Below are 22910 nucleotides of genomic sequence, written 5' to 3'. Positions count from 1 at the left end.
TAGGTTCACTCCCTCTGGGGCACCTGGCATTGGCCACTGTCGGTAGACAGGATACTTGGGCTGGATGGACCTTTGGTCTGACCCAGTACGGCCATTCTTAAGTTATATATTGAAAAAACAATTCTGGATTCGTCTTTTTCTGGTTAACGTGTACTTCCTACATGATTTCTTTAGAAGATGGTATTTGATATACAAGTTCGTGTGTAATTGTACTAACAGTATATTGAGTTTCTGTGTTTCATGTATTAAAATGTATAGTGTGATAGCACACAAGTAATCTTGCATTACCACAGAGAACAATTAAGAGAATACTGTAAATCATTTCATCCCATTCTAGGTAGGGCTCCACATATTGTGCGATTCTACAGCTGTGCTGTGAAATTTGCTGAAGAATCCATCTCTTGCTGTAGATTTGATCTCCAGAATTGAAGATTTCATATAGAAAAACAGACCATTATAAACTAAGAAATGAAAAATGATTTAAAACTGATATAAAAAAATCCCTATGTAATAAGATGCACAGCTGTCATCATATCATGTGTCTAAAAAAACAGTAAGACTTTTCCCCCATTCCATCATTGACCCAAAGGAGCTTCCCAGAGTTTTGTTTTAAAAGAACTTCTTGACTTTAAATGGAGTAATGAGCAAGTTTCATACAAATTCCTCCAACCATGGTTAGAGCCATAAAGCTCTTCTATCAGTGAAGCCTGTGATGAGTAAGAAGACCACCAGAGTGACTGCATTCAAGGAGGCATCACACAGAAAATATGTCATGAAGTGGAGTTTGACACTGATTTTCTTCATTTGTTTGACAGGAACCAACCAACCCTCTATTACAAGAGATGACTGTTTGAGCAACAAGATACATCAATTGGAGAGAGGAAATTTATTGATGAAAGGGAATTCCCAGGTCTTACAGCAGCATCTGAAGAGTCAAAATCAGTACATTACCTTGGAAAGGGCAGAGGAGACACGTTCTTTCTTCCCATGGATCTCCATGATATCTTTATGAAATGGGAAGCAACAAAGGGTTTTTTCCCCCAGCACTGAAAGAGTTTCTTCTTAGAGGCCTTCTGATAAAGGTAGCTGTCCTGGGAAAAAGTCAGGACTTTGACTTCCTCAAGAGAAGGCACTGACAAAAGTCTTTAATCACAAACATCCTGGGGCTCTTGGATTAAGGAAAAGGCTTCCCTCATACAGAAAAGATAACGCAGCTTTGTAGATGTGGGGACACAAATATAGTTGTCACGTGGCATGCTAATAAAAAAAATTATGTATGAATACAAATCAACTGTGCATTTTAACTAGATCAAGTAAGTGCCAGGATCCACCTACAGAAACAAAATTTACTTATAACATAGATGGGTGTCTTAAGCTGTATGGGGAGGGGGGGGTAGTGATCACTATTTAAAGTCAAAGAAGAAGAACTTCCTTCCTTCAGAGACTACACGTATTATCACTATAGCACTTACAGATCCTGTCAGCCTGGGGAGATAAAAATGAGAAACTAATCCTGGGATTTCTAGTAGGTCCCCTATGGCCATGTCCAGCCTAGAAAAATAGGTCATGTTAAAAAGCTAACATGCTTTCAAAACACTGGTGTAGACAGAGTTTAACACCTTTAAAAGCATATTAACTGGTAATGGGCAACTCTAGGCTCCACCACAACCAGCTCTCTCATTAGCTAGCATTTTTAAACATGATTTTCCTAGTGTGAATATGGACTACAAAATAATTAAAATGTTCAAATTTAAAAAGTTTAATTCAGTGACTAACAGGATATTTGATCTCTATTGTTTTAATAAATTGTTTACATTTTTAAAATAGTCTGATCACTAAAGACTACAAATGCATTTTCTTCATCATGTAAACCTAGAATTCTGGAACTTTACAGCTGGCAGATTCTAGGTCAGGGAGTCTCAAACATTCAATAATGTGGATAACCTTACTTACAATTTATGAGCAAGCAACTTCCCTATGCAATTAGAGCAAATACTTACAGGGAGAAGTAATATTAGAAAAGCATCCTTCAAATTCTGACTGTCTTTAATAAGGTGTTTTATCCTTTTAGGAAAAAAAGGCTTACTGTAAAGCCGGAGGATGCCTGTATAAGCAGACAGAAGTAAAGAGGAGTGAACACCATGTTTCTTGACAGTTTATCATTAGGCCATCACCAAGTGCTTCACGAACCACAGTTTTAACTCCATTTTAGATAGCAATCAAACTATCTTAATTGTACTTCAAAAAATACACAAACTATATATAGCAATTATTGCTATATCATAGCTTTATGTGCACAAAACTGAAAACAAATCTAATTTGACATACAGCAGCACCACCACCAAAAGGGACTATCCACCACAATAAAGTCTGAATCTTCACTATTCAACTTCCCCCTTCAGGAGAAGCTTGAGAAAGGTCTTAATATATGTCCTGAAGGTCAAACTCAGGCTTAGTCTGAGCTGGGTGGGGGTGGGGGTGGGGGGGGGGGGGAGAGACTGATTTCCAGAATAGAAGGGTCACTACTCTGGACACACTATAGCAGCCGTAAATATACTACGTAGGGAGCATCAACTTCAGCATCTTAATAGCTCTCAACTGAGAGCTTAGAAAAATTAAAAAAACAGTCTACGTTTTTAAGGACACATCAGATGCAAAGCATGTCTGCAGTCCAAGCAAACTACTATCTCCCTTTAGTCGTATCTATGTGCCTGTACTTAAAACACACACACCAACATTATTCTTTAATTAGGGCCCTATCAAATACTCAGTCTATTTTGGTCAATTTCACAGCCATAGGATTTTAAAAATCATAAATTTAATGATTTCAGCTAGTTAAATCTGAAATTTCAGTGTTGTAATTTTAGGGGTCCTGACCCAAAAATGAGTTGTGGGCAGTTGCAAGGTTATAGTAGGGAGGTTGTTATATTCCTAATCTTACTTCTGCACAGCTGCTGGCGGGTGCTGCCTTCAGAGCTGGGTGCCTGACAAATAACCACCGCCCTCCGGCCGCCCAGCTCTGAAGGCAGCCCAGAAGTAAGGGTGGCAAATAGCCTTGCAAGTCTCCCCCCAGCCCCTTTTTGGGTCAGAACCCCCCAGTTGGAGAAACGCTGGTCTCCCCCGTGAAATCTGTGTAGTATAATGTAAAAGTACAAAAAAGACCAAATTTCATGGTCCATGATGCGTTTTTCTATGGCCATGAATTTAGTAGGGGCCTATCTATAAAACCTGATAAGAATTAATAAGCACAAAGACCTGGAATTTGCCAAATTAAGGCAACAAAAATAATTCTTAATATTGCCATATAAATTAGTTTAAGACATATTTGTGGATGGGTGAACACAAAGGGAAAGTGGTATGGGCTAGAAGAACCATTGAAAACCAGGTTGATTTGATTTAAATCACTAGTAAGGACAACTCGATTTAATCATGGATATCTACATAAAAGTGCATTGTTTTTATGCACTTGTTGGTTTTTATAACCTAAATACATATGCTTCACAACTCAGAGATAGATGTAGGTTTCATTTTTAGAGGGTACACACTATACATTTTTAAAGTGATTTATTTTGAAAACTTTACAGATTAGTTTTACAGCTATATCAGAAAATGAATGATTGTTTGGTTATTTCATTTACGAAAGATAATAGAAGCAGATATTTATGAAATAATTGGGAGGTGAACTATCTCCAATTCAACAGGTTAATCATTAATATTTGGAGGATTTTCTTGCCATGCTGTATTAGGAGGAGACCATCACCATACAGACATTTAAATTGTTTTATTTAACCGAAACAACAACGTTATGTATTCTGGACTTTTTTCTTCAACAGCAAACATATAATAATTTAAGAAAACACGCATATGAATTTTTGAATTTAGTTAAACATTCACGTTTGTTTTTGTTAAAATTGTTTTTAACTAAAACAGTTAAATGAAATTTTTTTTTAAACAAAAATTAAATTGACTATGTCAGCCAGGTCAACATGAGAAACTTAAAATATTGGCTTCTGCAGCTAACTCAGTCGACTTCACCTTCATTTTCCTGTTTGTTCATAATCTGGAAAAGAAAAACAAGCTTTCCTGCTTTTTCAGGTCCCAAACGATTTCTTAATTTTGAATGAATTAGTCCAAAGGAAGAAAATATTCTTCCTTCACCGGCAGAAGAAGCTACTGCTGTTAAAAGTGAGATTATCACTTCAACAGTCTCTGAATCCAAGTGCTTAAGTGACTTCCACCAGTTCACTGGTGTGACTTTCTTTAAAACATCATCTGCAAACATATATTTCTTGAATGGTTTACCCTTAGCTCTGAAGTTTATTGTAGTTGCCGTTATGGAGGGATGATTGCCGGATGTCCATGTCATAGCCAACTCCTCTTCTTCACCAGTTAAGGTTTGACTCTGGTACCGAGTAGTGAGAATATTTGCAAGAAAATGAGCGGGAGATAGTGCTTGACCCATTTATGTTTTTTAATGCTTGTAATTTAACTCTGTCATTGCATATTTCTCTTTTTAAGATCTCACTCAGTTCCTTCCGAATTTCAACAGCATCGGCAATAAAACGGCTATTTCCCTGCACTTTGTTCAAGACTAGAGAAATAGGCTTCAGGGTACTCAGCATGTGTTCAACATTTCTCTTAAGCCCAATGTTGAGAACTTCGGCTTTGACAGTGCCATCTATTTTTTCACAATTTTGTTTACAAACTGTCATCAGATTAGGCCAGTTCTTGATATAGCACTGAAAACAGTCGACTACTGAATTCCATCACACATCTTGTGGGAGAGTTAGCTTGGTTCGTCCCACTTTTTTCAGAGCAGCTGTGGCAAAGTGGTTGTTACAGAAGTATTTTGCAATTTCAACAACATTAGCCTTTCTTTCTGGAACACTGATGAAGTCTTTGGCTAGGAGGTGCATCAGATGAGCACTGCAACCGTATGTTATTAGCTTGGGACTCTCTTCTAAATAATTTCTTCTCATCTTGGATACATTTGCTGCAATGTCTGTGACCAAGCTGTGTACTAGATATTTGAATTTTTTTTCACAGTTTGTTATAGCTTTTACAGGTACTTCTTGTTGTAAGTATTCTGGTGTGTGTGCATTTCCTGATGGATCAATTGTTTCTCTAAGGAAGACAGTCCGTTCTTTTTTGTCACACAAGCACATACAACAGGATCATTGTGGACGTTGCTCCACCCATCAAGATTCAGGTTAACAATTTGACCTTCTAGACCTTTTGCACACTGCTCAATTTCTCTTTCATACACTTTATCCAGCAATTTGCCTGTGACATCGGCTCCGTTGGGTGGACTGTATCCTGGTCTTAATGACTGAACCATGTTAATGAAGCGTGGGTTCTCAAGCATATGGAAAGGAGAGTTTGTTGCATAAACAAACGGGGCAATTTTTTCCATCAACTACCTCTTTTTGTAATCTGCTGGTTCTTATCACAAATTTAGCTATGGTTGTTTCTGGATGATAGAGATTTTTTTTTCCTTTTTCCTACAGGTGATGTACTGTCTGTGGCTATGTGACATACATGATGTGACTGAAACGCTATCATTGGCAGATAACTCTGAAACTATAGAAAATGATGGTGATCTTAAGGTGGATAGTCTTCAGAAGCCTGTATGTTGAGGATGGATTCTCCTAAACAAAATAAGTCAATGCAGTTATTTAATTATTATTACCATACTGCTCATTTAGTATTACTCATTGCATTCATTGACACTCAGGACTACTTTAAAGGTGAAATTGTAAAAGGAAGATCTCCTATTTCAGCTATTTATTTTTTTATCACTACTGCATCTGAAATGATAGTACCATAGAACAACAACTATATTTTTTGCTCAAACATGAGAGTTCAAGAATAGCCCAGAAGGAAGACAGGCAGCCCTTAAGAAAGAAATATTAAATAAAAAAGTTTACCAACCTGAAGATTCTGCATATTCAGACATGTTCCTTTCATCCTTGCATTTCTTTGTTGCACTGTTTGCATTTTGCACACACATGCCTGTCTTATCCACAGGTAGAGGAACTTCATTAAAATAGTCCCACATTGGGTCTCTTTTATAGCCTGCTGCCATTATAGTTTTTCCCTTCTAGTGAGCAAATGGTATGACAGATCTCAGATCAATGAAGGCTACACACAGAAAGACCTCAAGACTTCTGGAATATGATGCTCAAACAGTTTCACTTTTGTTTCTACTGCCTATCCATCCCTTCTCACATTTATCTCCAGACTTCTCCTTGTCGAGATCTATTTTGCTCCCAACAATCTTCTATTCATTGAACTTTCTGAAATTTTGCCCTTTTAGAGAGGTAAGGATTGACTCTATATACAAATGTGTAGAGGGACAATAGGGTTGAGGTCTGTTATTTCTCACCCCTATATATTATTTATTTAAAAACAACATGCTTATTAACCGCAAAAATATCTCTGGAGACACAAATCCACAGTTTGAGAACTGCAAAATAAAGCATCTCTGATGGTATCTTCTAGACTGAACACTGAGTCCCATTGGGAAGATAGAAAGATTAGCCTAAATAATCTATACAGAAGCCCCTGAAACACCATAGGATTGGGTCCCTAATCCATGAACTATTGGAACTCGTTTACAAAACTTTTCTTAAACATTACATAGTTTCTCATACCACAGAATTAGAATTTATAATCCCTATTCCATTGGAGCTATAATGTATCTATATTTATACAGGTTTTTTCCTCAAAAAGTATTTTATCAAAAAAATCCAATTTAAGTAAAATAAAAATCCGATTTTTGTTTTTAAATCATGGGTTTTTATCCACCCTGTTGAAAATATGCCTATCCTCTTACAGCCACATCTCATGTGAACTTAGTGCGTATACAGCTCAATATGCTTAAACTGGCCATCATCCTCAACTCCTTGTAATCATGTAACTTATTTTCATGATGAAGCAGTTACACAATTATGATTCTTTTACTTAAAACAAGTACAACCCCCCCCAAATTTTCACAGAATTAATGTTAAAAATCAAGTGACCAGAAAAAGTGTGTGTGGGGGAGAGGGGGGTTTAAACCACATGTGCAACTCAATGCTACTCCAAAACAGTCATGTTTTCACATAAACCCTCTGTGTTAATAAGTAACTATTTATTTGTGAAAAGGTGATGAGATAGGTAGGTCAAGATTCTCAGAGAATTAATACTTTACATTTCTCTTTATTAGTCTACTGACTAAAATTATTCTGTTTATTTTTTATTATCGCCAGATGAAATATATAATCTCTATTTTGTAAACTAAATTTATAGTATTTCAGATTAAAAGTTTTGGCTTTGCTTAAAGTCATTACTATAATAAAAGCATCAGGAATTCTAAGTACCAAGTATCAACAGCACCTGCTACAATTAAGATGGAAAATACTTAACACGTTCTCTGTTTTCATAAACAACTTTTTGAGAGAAATTTTTTAAAGGTTGAAGTTTTCCTTGCTTGTAGGTAGCTCAAGTCATCTAAAAGCACTTTAAAATAAGTTGCTCCAAATCCACATGCTGTAGAGGTGCTTTGAGAATTCTACAAAGCCTCCAGATCTCCTTATCTTTCCAGGACAGGAACTCTAATACAGCAGAGTCCTAACACTCTGCTGAAGATGAGCTGCACAAGTTGTCTGTGCTCTTTCTAAAAGCTAAGAAATTAAATGTAAAAACAAAGCTCCTATGTTAACTGAACAGTCAGATTCATTATTGAATGCTCCAGAGTCAGGAAATGTGAAAATTAAGTATGAACACAACCACTAAAGCGACTTAAAAAAAAAAGAGAGAGAGAGAGAAAGAAGCATGGTCCGGGCGCTAGGGAACTACCTCTGAGACTCAGGAGACCCAGATTAAATTCACTCCACTGTCACAGACTTCCTGTGTGACCTTGGACAAATCACTCTGGTCTGGTCTACACCTAAAACTTAAGCTGACATAGCTACAACACTCAGGGCTGTGAAAAATTTCATGCTCTGTGCAATTTAGTTCGGTCGACCTAACTCCCACTATAGACACTGCTAGGTCAACAGAATAATTCTTCAATTGACTTAGCTACCGCCTCACAAGGGGGTGGATTTACTATAGCAATGGAAAAATTCGTTCTGTCACTGTAGTAAGTGTCCACACTACAGTAGCATAGCTGCAGCTGTACTGATGTAGCGCTTGTGGTGTAGACATCCCCTCATTTTCTCTTTATCTCAGCCCCCCCCATCTGTAAAATACTGAAGTACTATCATCTCACAGGAGTGTTCTGAGGATATATACATGAAAAACTATAGAGGTACTTAGATGCAATGGTAATTGAGGCAATATAAAAACCCAAAGATAGGCAGGAGGAAAAGGAAAAATGTTGACTTGTGCTTTTTTTTTTTTTTTTAAACTTCTTGAAGGTGTATAAAGAAAGCCTGAAAGGTCCTTCTATTCCACGTCCCTTATCTCCCATAAAAAAAAAAAAAATTCAGACTGGAGAACTAGGCAAAGCAACTTCATCAAAAGACCAAGAAAGTAAAAGCTGAGCAATTCGAAAGGAGAATGAATTTTTAGTCAGATTTAAAATGTGGGGATTTTGTGTTTGCTATTAATTTGTAAGCATTCATTGGACTTCAATGACTAATTATAGATTTAAAATATCTTCCTGTAAAAAATTAAAACAACCATACCCTTCAATTAAGGCATGAGCTCACAGTACACACACACACAAAGACTTACTTCACTGCCTACAGAATAGGAAATCAAAGTTTCAGAGGAAATAAAAGAGCATTAGCCCATTTAACAGAACTCCAAGGACCTTTAAAGGTTGAATATGTGGGAAAGAGCCTCACTGGGATGACCATAAGGGCATGGTAAGCATATTAACAGGATGATAAGTTCCTTAAGGTGAAATCTGTTATCATTTTGGATAGGAATCTCAGATGGAGTTCATGGTACCATCTTATTCTTGTAAAATACGGTATAAAAGGTGGATCAGTCACTAGAGACTGAAACTTTCTCACTTTGCAACCTCAAGTCACTGCCAACAGGAAAATTACATTCTATCGAAAAAACTATGCCAGAGGGTACCATTTGATTATCTAGTCTGACCTTCTAAACAACACAGGCCATACAGTTTCACCTAGTAGTTCCTGCTTCAAGCCCATGTCTTCTGGATGAGCTACAGCATCATTCTTCGAAATACATCAAATCAATTTAAAGGTGTCAAGTAATAGAGAATCCATCACATCTCTTAACTGGGTAAAATATTAGTGCATTATTTCCTGTCTGACTTGCCTATCTTAAACTTAAACTAGCAGTTCAAAAAAGTTTTGCCAATATCCCATGACACAAAGGGCTTTTTCTTAAAGAAAAGTTAATAGCATTTTGTTAAATAGAGGTTAATAGTGTTAAGCCCTACATGAACCTAACACAAAGGCTGCAGAGACACTGGGCTATCTTGGACTAGGTCATGAATTGAATTAGACTAATTCAATCCAGCTTATTTGGCAGCTAAATCAGACAGAGGTAAAATTGTCATGTAGTTTGAGCAGTATTAGTCAAGGGGTCAAATCTGGTTTGTATCACTCTTCAAACCTATTCTGCTTATCACTCTAAGTCCTTCTGGTACCTATGGAATTGGACCATGTCATGAGCCAAGCTGCCAGGAAAAAGGCTCCTGGGCTGGATGAATTGTAGTGCCCTCTGATGCAAAAGCCCTGATAACCAAACTTGTCTTAAGAAGATCATTGAGCATTTGGTTTCTCCTGGGCTTTGCCAAAACGCACATTATAAGAGGTATTGATGGAGAAGTCATACAGAAGCCTTCCTACCCCAACAGATGGAAAAGAACGGTTACTTACCTTCTGTAACTGTTGTTCTTCGAGATGTGTTGTTCACGTCCATTACACATTAGATGTACGCGCGCCGCGTGCACGGACGTCGGAAACTTTTTCCCTTAGCGGCTCCCGTCGGGCCGGCAGGGCCCCCTCCTTCCCGCCAGAGCGGCGCACCGCTCCAGGGTATATATATCCCTGCCGACCCGACCCCTCCGGTTCCTTCTTGCCGGAGACTCTGACAGAGGGGAAGGAGGGTGGGAAGTGTAATGGACGTGAACAACACATCTCGAAGAACAACAGTTACAGAAGGTAAGTAACCGTTCTTTCTTCTTCGAGTGATTGTTCACGTCCATTACACATTAGGTGATTCCCAAGCTTACCATTGGAGGTGGGTAGGAGTCAAGATACAACTGACTGTAACACAGCCCGACCGACCATTGCGTCCTCTCTGGTCTGATGATGGATCGCGTAGTGGGCTGTGAACGTATGTATGGATGACCAGGTGGCTGCCTTGCAGATCTCCTGGATAGGGACCTGTGCCAAGAAGGCCGTAGAGGACGCTTGGGCTCTAGTCGAGTGGGCCCGGATCTCCGGGGCCGGAACATTGGCGAGCTCATAACAGGTGCGTATACAATGCACAATCCATGCCGACAAGCGCTGTGTCGAGATAGGCAAGCCTTTCATACGTTCCGCAATCGCAATGAACAACTGGGGTGTTCTGCGGAACGACCTGGTCCGTTCCAGGTAAAATGCCAACGCCCTTCGGACATCCAGGGTACGTAGGCTGCGTTGGTGAGGGTCCGTATGGGGTTTAGGGAAAAACACCGGTAGGCAAATATCCTGCCCCATGTGAAACTGCGATACCACCTTTGGGAGGAATTTGGGGTGCGGCCTCAGTTGCACCTTATCTTTATGGAACACTGTATAGGGTGGTTCTGAAGAGAGGGCCCTCAATTCCGATACCCTTCTGGCCGACGTAATGGCCACGAGAAACGCCACCTTCCACGAGAGGTGCGTGAGGGAGCAAGTGGCTAGGGGCTCAAAGGGAGGACTCATGAGTCTTGTTAGGACTAGGTTTAGACTCCACGCCGGGACAGGCGGGCGCGAGTAGGGGAACACCCTTTCCAGCCCCTTGAGGAATCGGGCCACTGTGGGGTTGGAGAACACTGACACTGCCAACTCTCCCGGATGGAAAGCCGAAATAGCGGCTAAGTGAACTCTAATTGAGGCGGGCGCAAGCCCTTGATTCTTGAGGTGCAGTAGGTAGTCCAAGATAAACGGAACTGAGGCTTGTAAAGGCTGTATGCGTTGAGGTTCACACCAGTGGGAGAACCTTTTTCATTTTGCCAGGTAGGTCGCTCTTGTAGAGGGCTTCCTACTATTAAGGAGGATTTGCTGAACTTGGTGAGAGCACCTGTGCTCTGCATCATTCAGCCAGAGAGATACCATGCCGTGAGATGTAGCGAAGACAGGTTCGGGTGGAGTAGGCGACCTTCGTCTTGCGTGACTAGGTCGCGATGAAGGGGGAGGGTGATTGGATCGGCTATGGACAGCTCCAGCAGGGACGTGAACCAATGCTGGCGTGGCCAGGCCGGGGCGATGAGTATGATCGTCGCCCTGTCCCTGCGGGTCTTGAGGAGAACCTCGTGTACGAGTGGGAACGGAGGGAAGGCGTATCTGAGGCTCCCTCCCCATGGGATCATGAAGGCATCTGCTAATGATCCCCGGCTGAGGTTCTGGAACGAGCAGAACTGAGGGCATTGGCTGTTGTCCCTGGTGGCGAATAGATCCACCCGGGGAAAGCCCCACCTCCAGAAGATCGAATGCAGGACGTCTCGCTTCAACGTCCATTCGTGCATTCGGTAGGAGCGGCTGAGGCGGTCTGCTAAGCCGTTTTGAATTCCCGGAAGATACGTCGCAATGAGGTGTATCGCATGGGCTATACAGAAGTTCCATAATTGGAGTGCTTCGTGACAGAGGGGAGAAGACCGGGACCCGCCCTGCTTGTTTATATAGAACATGGCGGTAGTGTTGTCCATCAGGACTGCCACGCTGTGACCCTTTATGGTGGCGCGGAAGGTCTGGCAGGCGAGGCGAACCGCTCTTAGCTCCTTCAGATTGATGTGAAGCAGCTTGTCTTCTCTGGACCACAACCCTTGGGTCCGCAGTTCCCCCAGGTGCGCCCCCCAGCCCAGGTCCGATGCATCTGTTACCAACGTCAGAGTGGGCTGTGGGGCAGCGAAGGGGATCCCTTCGCATACCTGTTGGCGATCGAGCCACCAGCGTAGCGAGCTGAGCACCTGGTTTGGGATCGTGACTACTTGATCCAATGGGTCTCTGTTGGGGCGATGCGTGTGGGCGAACCACAACTGTAAAGGGCGGAGCCTCAGGCGGGCATGCCTGACCACGTGTGTGCAAGCTGCCATATGTCCCAGAAGCTGCACGCAACACCTTGCCGTTGTCGTGGGGAACTTTTGGACCGAACTTACGGCTTTGTGAATTGACATGAACCGTGCCTCTGGTAGGCTCGCTTGCGCGGTTACCGAGTCCAGGGTTGCACCTATGAAGTCCAGCCTCTGCGTGGGGACTAACGTGGACTTGGGCACATTGACCCGGAGGCCGAGCTTGTCGAACGTCTGCAAGGCCAGCTTCACGTGAGATTGGACCTCGGCCTCCGACCTGCCCGCGAGTAGCCAATCGTCCAGGTACGGGAACACCTGTATCCTTCTCTTTCGAAGGAAGGCTGCCACCACGGACATGCATTTCGTGAACACTCGTGGTGCTGACGCCAGGCCGAAGGGCAGGACTGTAAATTGGAAGTGGCGCTGGTCGACCATGAAGCGCAGGAATCGCCTGTGGGCCGGATTGATTGCGATGTGAAAATAGGCATCTTTCATATCGAGGGCAGCATACCAATCCCCCGGATCCAGGGATGGGATAATAGTTCCCAGGGAGACCATACGGAAGCGAGCTTTGATCAGAAACTTGTTTAGCTCACGTAGGTCCAAAATAGGACGGAGGCCTCCTTTTGCCTTGGGAATCAGGAAGTATCTGGAGTAGAATCCTTTTCCCCTCAGGTCTGTTGGGACCTCTTCTACTGCTCCAGCAGCGAGAAGGGTCTGAACCTCCTGCGTGAGAAGTTGCTCGTGAGAAGGGTCCCTGAAGAGGGACGGGGAAGGGAGATGGCAGGAAGGGGGCGAGGAAAAATGGAGGGTATAGCCCGCCTTCACTGTGCGCAGGACCCATCGGTCCGATGTTATGCGCGACCATGCCCGGTAGAAATGGGACAGGCGGTCTTTGATAAACAGGAGGAGGATCCGGTATGTTTTTTGGATATGGTACGCTGTCCTCGAGCGTAGCTTCAAAAGCCTGGTTTATTTCCTGGCTGCGGCTTGCCCTGGCCGTGACTCTGGCCCTGGTTAGGCGTATTGTTATGTCTCCGCCTGTTATCCCTGCCTCGACGGCGGTACGGCTCGTGTCGGGGGCGAGGGTGGTAATGCCTTTGCGGTGGCTGGGGTTTAAAGGGCTTACGCTGCGTTACCGGAGTGTGCATACCCAACGACTTAAGGGTCGCTCGTGAGTCCTTAAGGCTATGTAGCCTAGCGTCCGTCTGGTCGGAAAACAAGCCCGAACCTTCAAACGGGAGGTCTTGCAGCGTGGTCTGTACCTCTGGCGGGAGACCTGAAGCCTGCAACCACGCCGAGCGCCTCATCACGACTCCCGACGCAATTGTTCTAGCCGCCGCGTCGGCTGAGTCCAGTGCGGCCTGCAATGAGGTCTTGGCCACTGCCATTCCCTCGTCCACCAGGGCCGTGAACTCCTGGTGCGCGTCAGGTGGGAGGGAGGCCTTAAACTTGGCAACTGATGCCCACGAGTTAAAATTGTGCCTGTTTAGAATCGCCTGCTGATTGGCATCCTCAGTTGAAGGCCCCCAGATGAATAGACTTTCCTCCCGAATAAGTCCAATCTCTTAGCTTCCTTGCCTTTGGGGGCAGGAGCTTGCTGGCCATGCCGCTCTTTTTCGTTGACCGCCGAGACCACCAGCGAACAGGGGGACGGGTGAAGAAAGAGGAAGTCAAACCCTCTAGATGGGGCAAAGTATTTCCTCTCTACGCCTTTTGCAGTTGGCGCACTAGAGGCCGGTGTTTGCCACACCGCCTTATAGTTGGACTGTACTGTCCGTATAATCGGGAGAGCGACTCTGGAGGGGCGCTCTGGGCTCAGGATATCGACCATGGGGTCGTCCTGCTCTACAGTCTCCTCCGCTTGCAAGCCCAGATTGAGGGCTACCCGGCGAAGCAGGTCTTGGTGTGCCCGATGGTCGATCAGGGGAGGGCCGGACACCAATGTGCCCGCTACCGCCTCATCTGGCGAGGAGGAAGAGGTCGGGGCCTTCTGCCCATCCTCATTGTCCAGCAACCCGGCATCAGCCAGTTGTTCCTCTGCGGCCTGACCCGCAGCGTGGGATTGGGACGGCACCGTACTCGGTGCCGAGTCCACTCCTTCCCGCTCCGGTGGTCTAGAGACCGTTGCCTCCCTATACGATGGCGGGCGGTGCCGCGGGGAGCGGGATCGGTACCCGGATGGCCCGGATCTCGAGGCCCTCGATGGGGGTCCTTGCTGGTGGTAGGCCCAGGGTGTCCAGAATGGCCATTGGCTCGGTTGGCCCCATTGGGACTGACCGTAGTCTCTGCTGGCCCGTGGCCTATGGGCATACCCGCCGTACCGGTCTGAGTCAGCCCCCGAGACCACGGACGGTGACCTGGAAGGCCACGGTGGAGCCGTAGAATGGTGCCGGTCCGGTTCTGGGGAGTAGCGCCTCCGCGACCAGGACCTGGAATAGTGCCTCGCCGACCTGGACCTGTACCGGTGATCGCAGGACCGGGAACGGCTACGACTGGACGGCCTTGGGTAATGAACCGCCAACGCTTCGCGGTGCCGACTCGTGCTCAGTTGCTGAGTCGGTGCCGACCGCTTGTTGAAGCCCGACTGCTGCGGTGCTTCCTGCGCCGAGGGCAACCGGGAGTCCACCGAGGCGGAGCTCGACCGGGACCGGTTCCTGGAGCGGTGCCGAGACGGCGACCGTGATGGGCGCAACATCGCCGGCTTGCCTCTACGCGGCAGCATCGGCGGAGCGCCCTCAGCGCGTGCCGGGGCCTCGACGGACAAAGCGATGAGGTCTTTAGCTGCCTCAAACGTGTCCGGAGTGGAGGGCTGTTCCACGAGCTCCTCTAGCCCTTCATCCGCACTCGACGCGCCCATCCCGGGGCTCGACGGGCCTTTCGGCGCCGGAGCCACTACCGGGGTCCGTGTTGGGGCCGTATCGGCCTTAGGGGCACTCGAGGTCTTTACCGGTGCCGGCCTCTTGTGCGGGGAGCGTCCTCGGGCCTTAGACTGGCCCTTCGCTTTCGCCGGCGAAGACGATCGGCATCGTGCATTTCCCCGCTGGGTCAGTGCCGCGGTCTTCGGGTGACCCGCCAGTGCCGGTTCCCGCACCGATGCCGGGGCACTCCGCACGGAGGCAGACGGTGCCGTCGAAGTGGAGGGCTGTAACGCCGTCTCCATGAGCAGCTGCTTAAGGCGAAAGTCCCTCTCTTTTTTAGTTCTGGGCTTAAAGGCCTTGCAGATCTTGCAGCGCTCTTTCTGGTGAGCTTCCCCCAGGCAACGGAGACACGAGGCGTGGGGGTCGCTCAATGGCATAGGCCTGCGGCACGTGGCACAAGCCTTGAAGCCTTGGGCGTGTGGCATACCCCGCCGCCCAGGGCCGGTGCCGGGGTTGAACAAACCACCACGGCAGGAACTTTAAGTACCCTAATGAGCTGTTAACTACTGGCTCAACACTACTACAAACTAACTGATAACACTAATGACTATTTGCTAAGGGACACTCTCAGACGAGAGACAGAGTTGTTCCAACGCCGCCACGGACGGTAAGAAGGAACTGGAGGGGTCGGGTCGGCAGGGTTATATATACCCTGGAGCGGGGCGCCGCTCTGGCGGGAAGGAGGGGGCCCTGCCGGCCTGACGGGAGCCGCTAAGGGGAAAAGTTTCCGACGTCCGTGCACGCGGCGCGCGTACACCTAATGTGTAATGGACGTGAACAATCACTCGAAGAAGAAAAAATGTTTCTGGGCAGCAAACTCTTTTCTTCTTGCCATGATAACTTGTTCAAACAGATGGCAAAAAGCACCACCTCTTACGTCCCCCATCAGTGGATAACTATTTACTATAACTCTTGAATCCTGAGACCATTCCTGCAGATCTATTGTGGATTGACGCCACAATAGCTACAAGGCAACCAGAAATATACTTGAGGTCAGAGACCATTGCCACTTCTGCAGGGCTTTCTGGCACTGGAGACACAACTAGTACCACCAAATTTGTTTATGTATAATATTGTGGTCAGACTGTACATTTGAAATTGGGGCTACTTTTTGGTATGCTAGCTCTCTTAACATCCTTCATGAATTTGGGACTGTGCTCCTTTCCATAACTATGGTGAGGAGCTAGATACAGCCATGCTCACCACAATTTGGATGGGAGGTATTTGGAACTCAAATCCTAAATGAATATTGTCCTTAGACTGCTATTAGAACAGGGAAGTCCAGAAGACACCTGTTGCCCGGATGTGATAGTTGTTTCCTGTAGGATCTCAAGGCCCACAGAGGTTCTCTCACATGAGAACATTCAGATGAGTTGTGTTTAGCAAGGCTTTTATGTAATCCAATTGCCAGCTGGAAACTAATTGAAACTTTGGGTAGTTGAACTTGAACACTAGCACCTCCAATGCCCTAATGGTAACAAACCAATCTTTTGACAGCCTCCAGACACGTGTCTTTGATTACCCAATTTTCAAGTAGGGGAATTAGAATTGTTATACTGTATAAGCAGGACACAACTACCACCAAACACTTCATACAAACACACAATGCTAATGCCAAATCAAAAGGCAAAATACAAAATTGATAGTGCAACTGCCATATTGTAAGTATAAGATATTTTCCAAGTGCATATAAAATGTCCAAAGTCTAGAGCGCATACCGAATCATTTTGCTCTACAACAGGGTATCTCTCTCACAAAACACTGAATTCGGATCCTGAAATACAGAATTAGTGGGAGCCCTCCTGTCTTTTTGAGTACCTGGAATAACACTAGAAGTTGGTAAGTCTCTACCAGGAGGGATTGGATTTCTTGAAACCATCTCGTCCCAATAAGATTCTCAAGAGTTTTAACAGAATGTGACTGGGAGTAGGAGACGGCATAATAGAGAGAGAAATCCGAAGTGCTTTGTAAAAACCTGATTGTATAGCCCTACCAAACAGGGTTCAAAACCATATGTCTCAGATGACCAGGGCCATAGGAGTTAGAACACCCCTTATCTCCCCTGAAGTGCCAGCAGATGCTAAATGTGGATGGATCAACTAGATGCTCTACAGTCCCTCATAACTTCTTGTATGTGCTTATTGAAAGGGGGCTCAGTATCCTTTGGTGAATGCCAATGCTACAGAGGCAGAGTATCTCATGTAAATATATGCTATGCTGCCTTAAAAATTAGGGTGATTGAAAAAGATAACTTTTGAAACAGGCCCTCTTTTTTCTGTTTCACAAAAGGGCCCAAGAGAAAGATTATGGCCATAAGAGAATATAAGATGATCCTTCAATGTGCTGAATGGAAGATGTGGCCAGAGGTGTCCTTAGGGGTGAATTTTTCCCCCCCTAACCACCTCTGAGAAAGCAGAAGCAGCGTGACGTACCTGCCACACCATCAGCTGTTCCAAAATAGAGGTGCAAGACCACAGAGGTGCTGGACAGGAGTTATTGGCTCAGGTACCTCCTGACTGAGGCCTTGACAGATACCTGTATCAACCCTAACTCAAGGCCAATTGACGTGGCAAGTTTTTAAGAAGCTGATGGGAAGCTGGATTCCCACATGTAGAATCACTATATCCTACCATGGAGATGTATTTGGCATTGAAGGGTGCCCCAGCTTCTAAGTCTTAGTATTTGGCATTAGAAGAGTCCAATTTCTGAATCTCAGTAGAATCCAGATCTTGCCCTCACACAAGCAGATGCAAATTAGGGGCATGGGTCATCAACAGTGTCTCAGGAGGAGTCAGGGCCAATACTCTGCCCAGCAAATGATTCAACTCCCAGTATAGAGGGCTGATCTCTGTACAAAAAATCACTCCCATTGCCCATCAAGCTCAGCCAATTCCCAACATAGGACAAGAAGGAAATAATGAAATCTTGAAGATAGTCACAGAAATAAGGAGTGATTTGTCCAGGTTCCCAAATATACAGAAGTAATCAGGATTCCTGACTTGTCTCCTTATCCTGAACCCTACTGGAAGGATGGGTTCAGGTGCCTTAACAAAAAGCTGCATGCAGCTGCGGCCTTCAGAGCTGGAGGGCTGCTGGTTCTTTCAGCTCCTCCTCACAACAGCACTTCTCATGAAGAAATGAGATCTCATTCAATGAGCCAGAACTCAGAACCACTCATCCGAAAGATAAATTGTTGGCTAGGTCTCAGAGACATGGCAGAGTCCCCAACTGCAGAGGGGATGTTGAAAGACACTATGGTGGAGAGTTGAAGATGTCCCATTAGGCCAACCTGGAGAGGAAGCTGGGTCTGTGCCACTGCAGTTCCAGCATTTAGCAATGAAGGCCCACTTATGTTTTTGCTTAGAGAGATTTTCATTTGGAGCACTCCAGGTTGGCTTCATGCTGGACTTACAGGAATTGCTAGGGGGTTTCTTGAGGCTTGGAAGCATCACCCATGACGCTTGTGTGCTCAAGAGGATGCTGATGAACATGCTAATATATGAGAAATTTTTCTGTCATGCAGACATTGCTTGAAGTGACTGAACAGTTTTCCTTCCTCCCAAAGGCTTGAGGAAATGGATGATATCCTGAAGGGCAAATAAAGACACTCAAAGCAGGAAGCTTTGAAACTGAGAATTTTGAACATGCAGGGGGAAAAACAACCACCAAGGCTTAGTGAAAAAAATGCAGTCCTGAGACATAGGCAACAAAGCAAAACATCAAAGCACGTAAACCTTGATTAAGTGCTTCCAAAGACTGAGCAGAGCTTCTTGGTTAGTAGAAGTCAAAACGCTACAGAACCCTGAAAGATACCATTTTAAAAGTATAATGAATGGACCTCACTGGAAGGTAGGAAAGCATACAAACAGGATACCATAGAAAGTGGAAGATAGATAGCATAAAGAACCAGAGCAGCAGTTGAATAGATGCAGCGTCTGCAAGAAACTCTTTATTGATTAGAAGATTCCAAGGCCACCAATTAGAATTCATTGTAGTGTGTGCCCACTAGTAGGGGCATGGTTCATGTCCCAATACACTATTGCTGCCTTTAAGAAACAAAAGCCTTAAATCTTGGAGAGTCATGGGTCTTGTCCTTCCTACCATGAGAAAGGCAGGAGTGAAGAGCCTGTGCTGATAATATATCTTTACAGAAACTGTTGTCAGAAAAGCTGATTTTACGAGCGTTTTGAATGTCCGACAAGATTACAGTAAAACTGTGTTCTCCGTGTAAGTGGTATTTTCTATTCCTGTTTTACTGGTTAAATGTGAAGCTTAATATATTACTATTTCTACTGTAAAATATATACCCCCCCCCCCACACACACACACACACAATGTGCAGTCCAGCCAAATTAATGTTTATGCTGGATCTGTAAAGGCAATTTGCAAAATAAAAGAAAAGGGGTTGTGCTCCCCCCTTCCTTTGGCTTCTTTGTAATGTAGACCTAAAAGGTTTGGTTTCCTGCAAAAGGGTTGAAGGGTGAGAGAAGGAAGATTTTGCTTGTTTTTCCACCTTAAAATTTCAGGATATTAAGGCTGCTCTTTCCAGTTTTTATTAGAGAACTCCTTAGATAGTTCAAATGTGTCTCAGACATTAAGGCTTCACCACACCTGTCTTCTCAATTAAAAAGTTACTCTCTCAAGTGAGTGTTAAATAGACATTAAAAATAAACCGTATGAATGAAAATTATTTCTCCTATTAGTTTTTACTTCCCTGTATTTGATATAATCCCACTGATCCTGTCTTCCATGACAGACAAGATGGAAATTTCTATTATATCAATTAAAAAAAGAGGTGGCAGGTTGGAGAAAGAATACCATTCCGGGCCTTCTTTCTTGATCAGTAGTTTTCAACCTTTTTTCATCTGCAGAACCCTAAAAAAATTCAAATGGAGGTGCGGACCCCTTTGGAAATCTTAGACATAGTCTGCTGACCCCCACGGGTCCACAGACCACAGGTCAAAAACCTCTGTTCTATACTATAAAGAAAAGGCCACAAGCCTTTTTTTTTTTTTTTAATTTAATTTTTGCAAATTAGGGAGATATGCTCGTCTCCTACAAGACAAGTAAGGTTGAAACGCCTTTCATTATAACCTCAATTTTGAAAACCTTGTATAAACCTTCAATTTTGTCAAGCAAAAAACCAATCCATAAAAGATTTTGTATGTATATTATGTCAAGGGTATAATTTAACTGGAAATGTTAGAGGTACATCAGATGAGTCTGGAAGATGTGAGGGTCCAGAAATTGTATATTCAGTTCTTTATTTATTTCTAACACTTTTGTGACTAAGCATAATTCAGATTAAGTTTTTAGATTTGGTCTAGAAATTTCAAATGTGCTTTAAGTTGACGTCCCTGATAAGGACTGGTGATCTTGAGTAGATTTCCTCCCCACCTTGTGCAGTTTGTTACAGAGGCGGTAGCAGCAGCAGCAATATACCTCTACCTCAACATAACGCTGTCCTTGGAAGCCAAAAAATCTTACCGCATTATAGGTGAAACCGCATATCGAACTCGCTTTGATCCGCCGGAGTGCGCAGCTCTGCCCCCCGGAGCACTGCTTTAATGTGTTATATCAGAATTCTTGTTATATCAGATCGCATTATATCGGGGTAGAGGTGTACCTAAACTTAGAGTGCCTAACACTTTCCATTATACATATTCTTCCAGTGGTTTTCATCAAAGAGCTCTAGCACCTCCATGGTTTGCTGCAGGAGGTTAAAGTCTGACAGAAGACTAGTTCTGGGGACAACAACAAAGTGCCTTTTTTTGCTGGTCCCACAAGAGTCCATTCAGATTTGAGCAAGACACCAGTGCTGAAAATCAGCATTTGCTGTCTCTCTTTTCCTCTGTATCTTGTTCCTGGCTTGTTGCCAAAAACCCTAAACATTCTGTTAGCAGGGCACATGTATCTCCCTGGTGTCTCACTTCAGCATGCCACATAGAACTGTTCTAGATGGGTGGACAAAAATCAAAGTGTTTTTTGTTTGTTTTTTTAATAAAATGCGTTCTGAGGGAAAAAAAAATCTATCTAAAGATATGTATCTTAATTCAACCTTATAGCTCAAAGATATCTGATCATGGAATAGGGATTATAAATTCTAATTCTATAGTCTGAGACAATATATTCATGTAATGTTTAAGAAAAGTTTTGTCAATGAGTTCCAATAGTTCATGGATTAGGGACCCAATCTTATGGGGTTCCACAGGCTTCTGTATAGATTATTTAGGTTAATCTTTCTATCTATCCAATGGGACTCAGTGCTCAGTCTAGAAGATACCATCAGAGATGCTTAGTTGTGCAGTTCTCAAACTGTGGATTTGTGTCTCCAGAGATAACACACTCGTTAACAGCAAAAATGTTTTTAAATAAAATAAATAATATATAGAGGTGAGAAATAACTGACCTCTACTCTATTGTCCCTCTGCAAATTTGTGTTTCAAAAAGTTCAATGAATACCAGATTGTTAGGGGCAGAATAGATCTGTACAAGGAGAAGAAGTCTGGAGATAAATGTGAGAAGCGAGGGACATATAATATTTTAACAAAACAAGCATATGTTTGCTGCTGAAGAAAAAAATCCAGAATACTTAATGTTGTTGTTTTAGTTAAATAAAACAATTTAAATGTCTGTCTGGTGATGTTCTCCTAATACAGCACAGCAAGAAAATCCTCCAAATATTAATGATTAACCTGTTGAATTGCAGACAGTTCACCTCCCAATGACTTCATAAATATCTGCTTCAATTACCATTGGTAAATGAAATAGCCAAACAATCATTTTCTTAAATAGCTGTAAAACTAATCTGAAAAGTTTTCAAAATAAGTCACTGTTTGCTTTAAAAATGTATGGTGTGTACTTTCTAAAAATGAAACCTACATCTATCTCTGAGTTGTGAAAAATACGTATTAAGGCTATAAAAACCAACAAGAAAGCACTTTTATGTAGAAAACCATGATTAAATCGAGTCTTCCTGCCTAGTGATTTAACTCATGATTTAAATCAAATCCACTCTGGATGTAACAGAGAAAAAATTGGAATCCTCTGCACTTCTCCCATCTTCCTGTGGCCCACAGGAAGGGCTGGGAACCAAGGGTACATCTACACAGCCACACACCAAAACAAAAAACAAAAACAACAACAACAACAACAACAAAAAACACCCACCAACTCGCAACAGAGATTCTCAGAGCCCTGGTCAACTGACTTGGACTTGTGGGATTCATGCTGCAGAGCTAAAAAAAAAAAGCTGTGTAGTAGTTCAGACTCAGGCTGGAGCTCAGGTTCTGAAACCTGGCAATGGAGAGTGTCTCAGAACCCGGGCTCCAGCCCAAACCTGACTCCCTACACAGCTATTTTTAGCTTTGCAGGGCAAGCCCGAGTCAGTTGACTCAGGCTTTGAGACGTAATCCAAGAGACCTTGAGTTCAAGTGTTAGTAGTAACTGATAGTAAATCTGTGCCATTTCAAAACCTTTATTACTTATTAAGCAAGGTCTCAGACCCCAATAAGAGGTTATACAAGTTGGGAACAAAACCTAGATTTCCAATATCACTGTCACATCTAAACCACTTATCCACACTGTCAAGAAAGAATCTGCCAAACCTAAGAACACAAAAAAGCTGTCTGTAAAATGGGGCTACTCATGCATATAGAACCCACTGTTTCACCATACTATGGATCCTTTGGTGGCCAGTCCACCAAAGATAACACAACACTCCTACCGTAAGCTACTGTAGCTAATCCTTTAGATCAATTTTAGAG

General features: G+C 43.7%; 2 protein-coding genes across 6 annotated transcripts in view; both read right to left on the bottom strand.

Moving 5' to 3' along the window:
* Positions 1–22910, bottom strand: part of DYRK1A (dual specificity tyrosine phosphorylation regulated kinase 1A) — a 136158-nt gene that overhangs the window by 95444 nt on the left and 17804 nt on the right. The gene's annotated exons all lie outside the window — the stretch shown is intronic.
* The window catches only part of LOC135982663 (serine/arginine repetitive matrix protein 1-like), a 31047-nt gene continuing 15366 nt past the window's right edge, over positions 7230–22910 (bottom strand). For both annotated transcript variants that reach the window (XM_065590512.1, XM_065590519.1), the window contains exon 2: positions 7230–22910. This exon is cut by the window's right edge and continues 13197 nt beyond it. In XM_065590512.1, coding sequence (XP_065446584.1) covers positions 13713–15569 — 1857 coding nt within the window. In that variant the 5' untranslated portion in view covers positions 15570–22910 and the 3' untranslated portion in view covers positions 7230–13712.

This window comes from Chrysemys picta, chromosome 1 (genome assembly GCF_011386835.1).
Source record: "Chrysemys picta bellii isolate R12L10 chromosome 1, ASM1138683v2, whole genome shotgun sequence".
Lineage (NCBI taxonomy): Eukaryota > Metazoa > Chordata > Testudines > Emydidae > Chrysemys > Chrysemys picta.
Note: the sequence above shows the minus strand (reverse complement) of the source record. Positions and strands in the feature narration are given on the sequence as shown.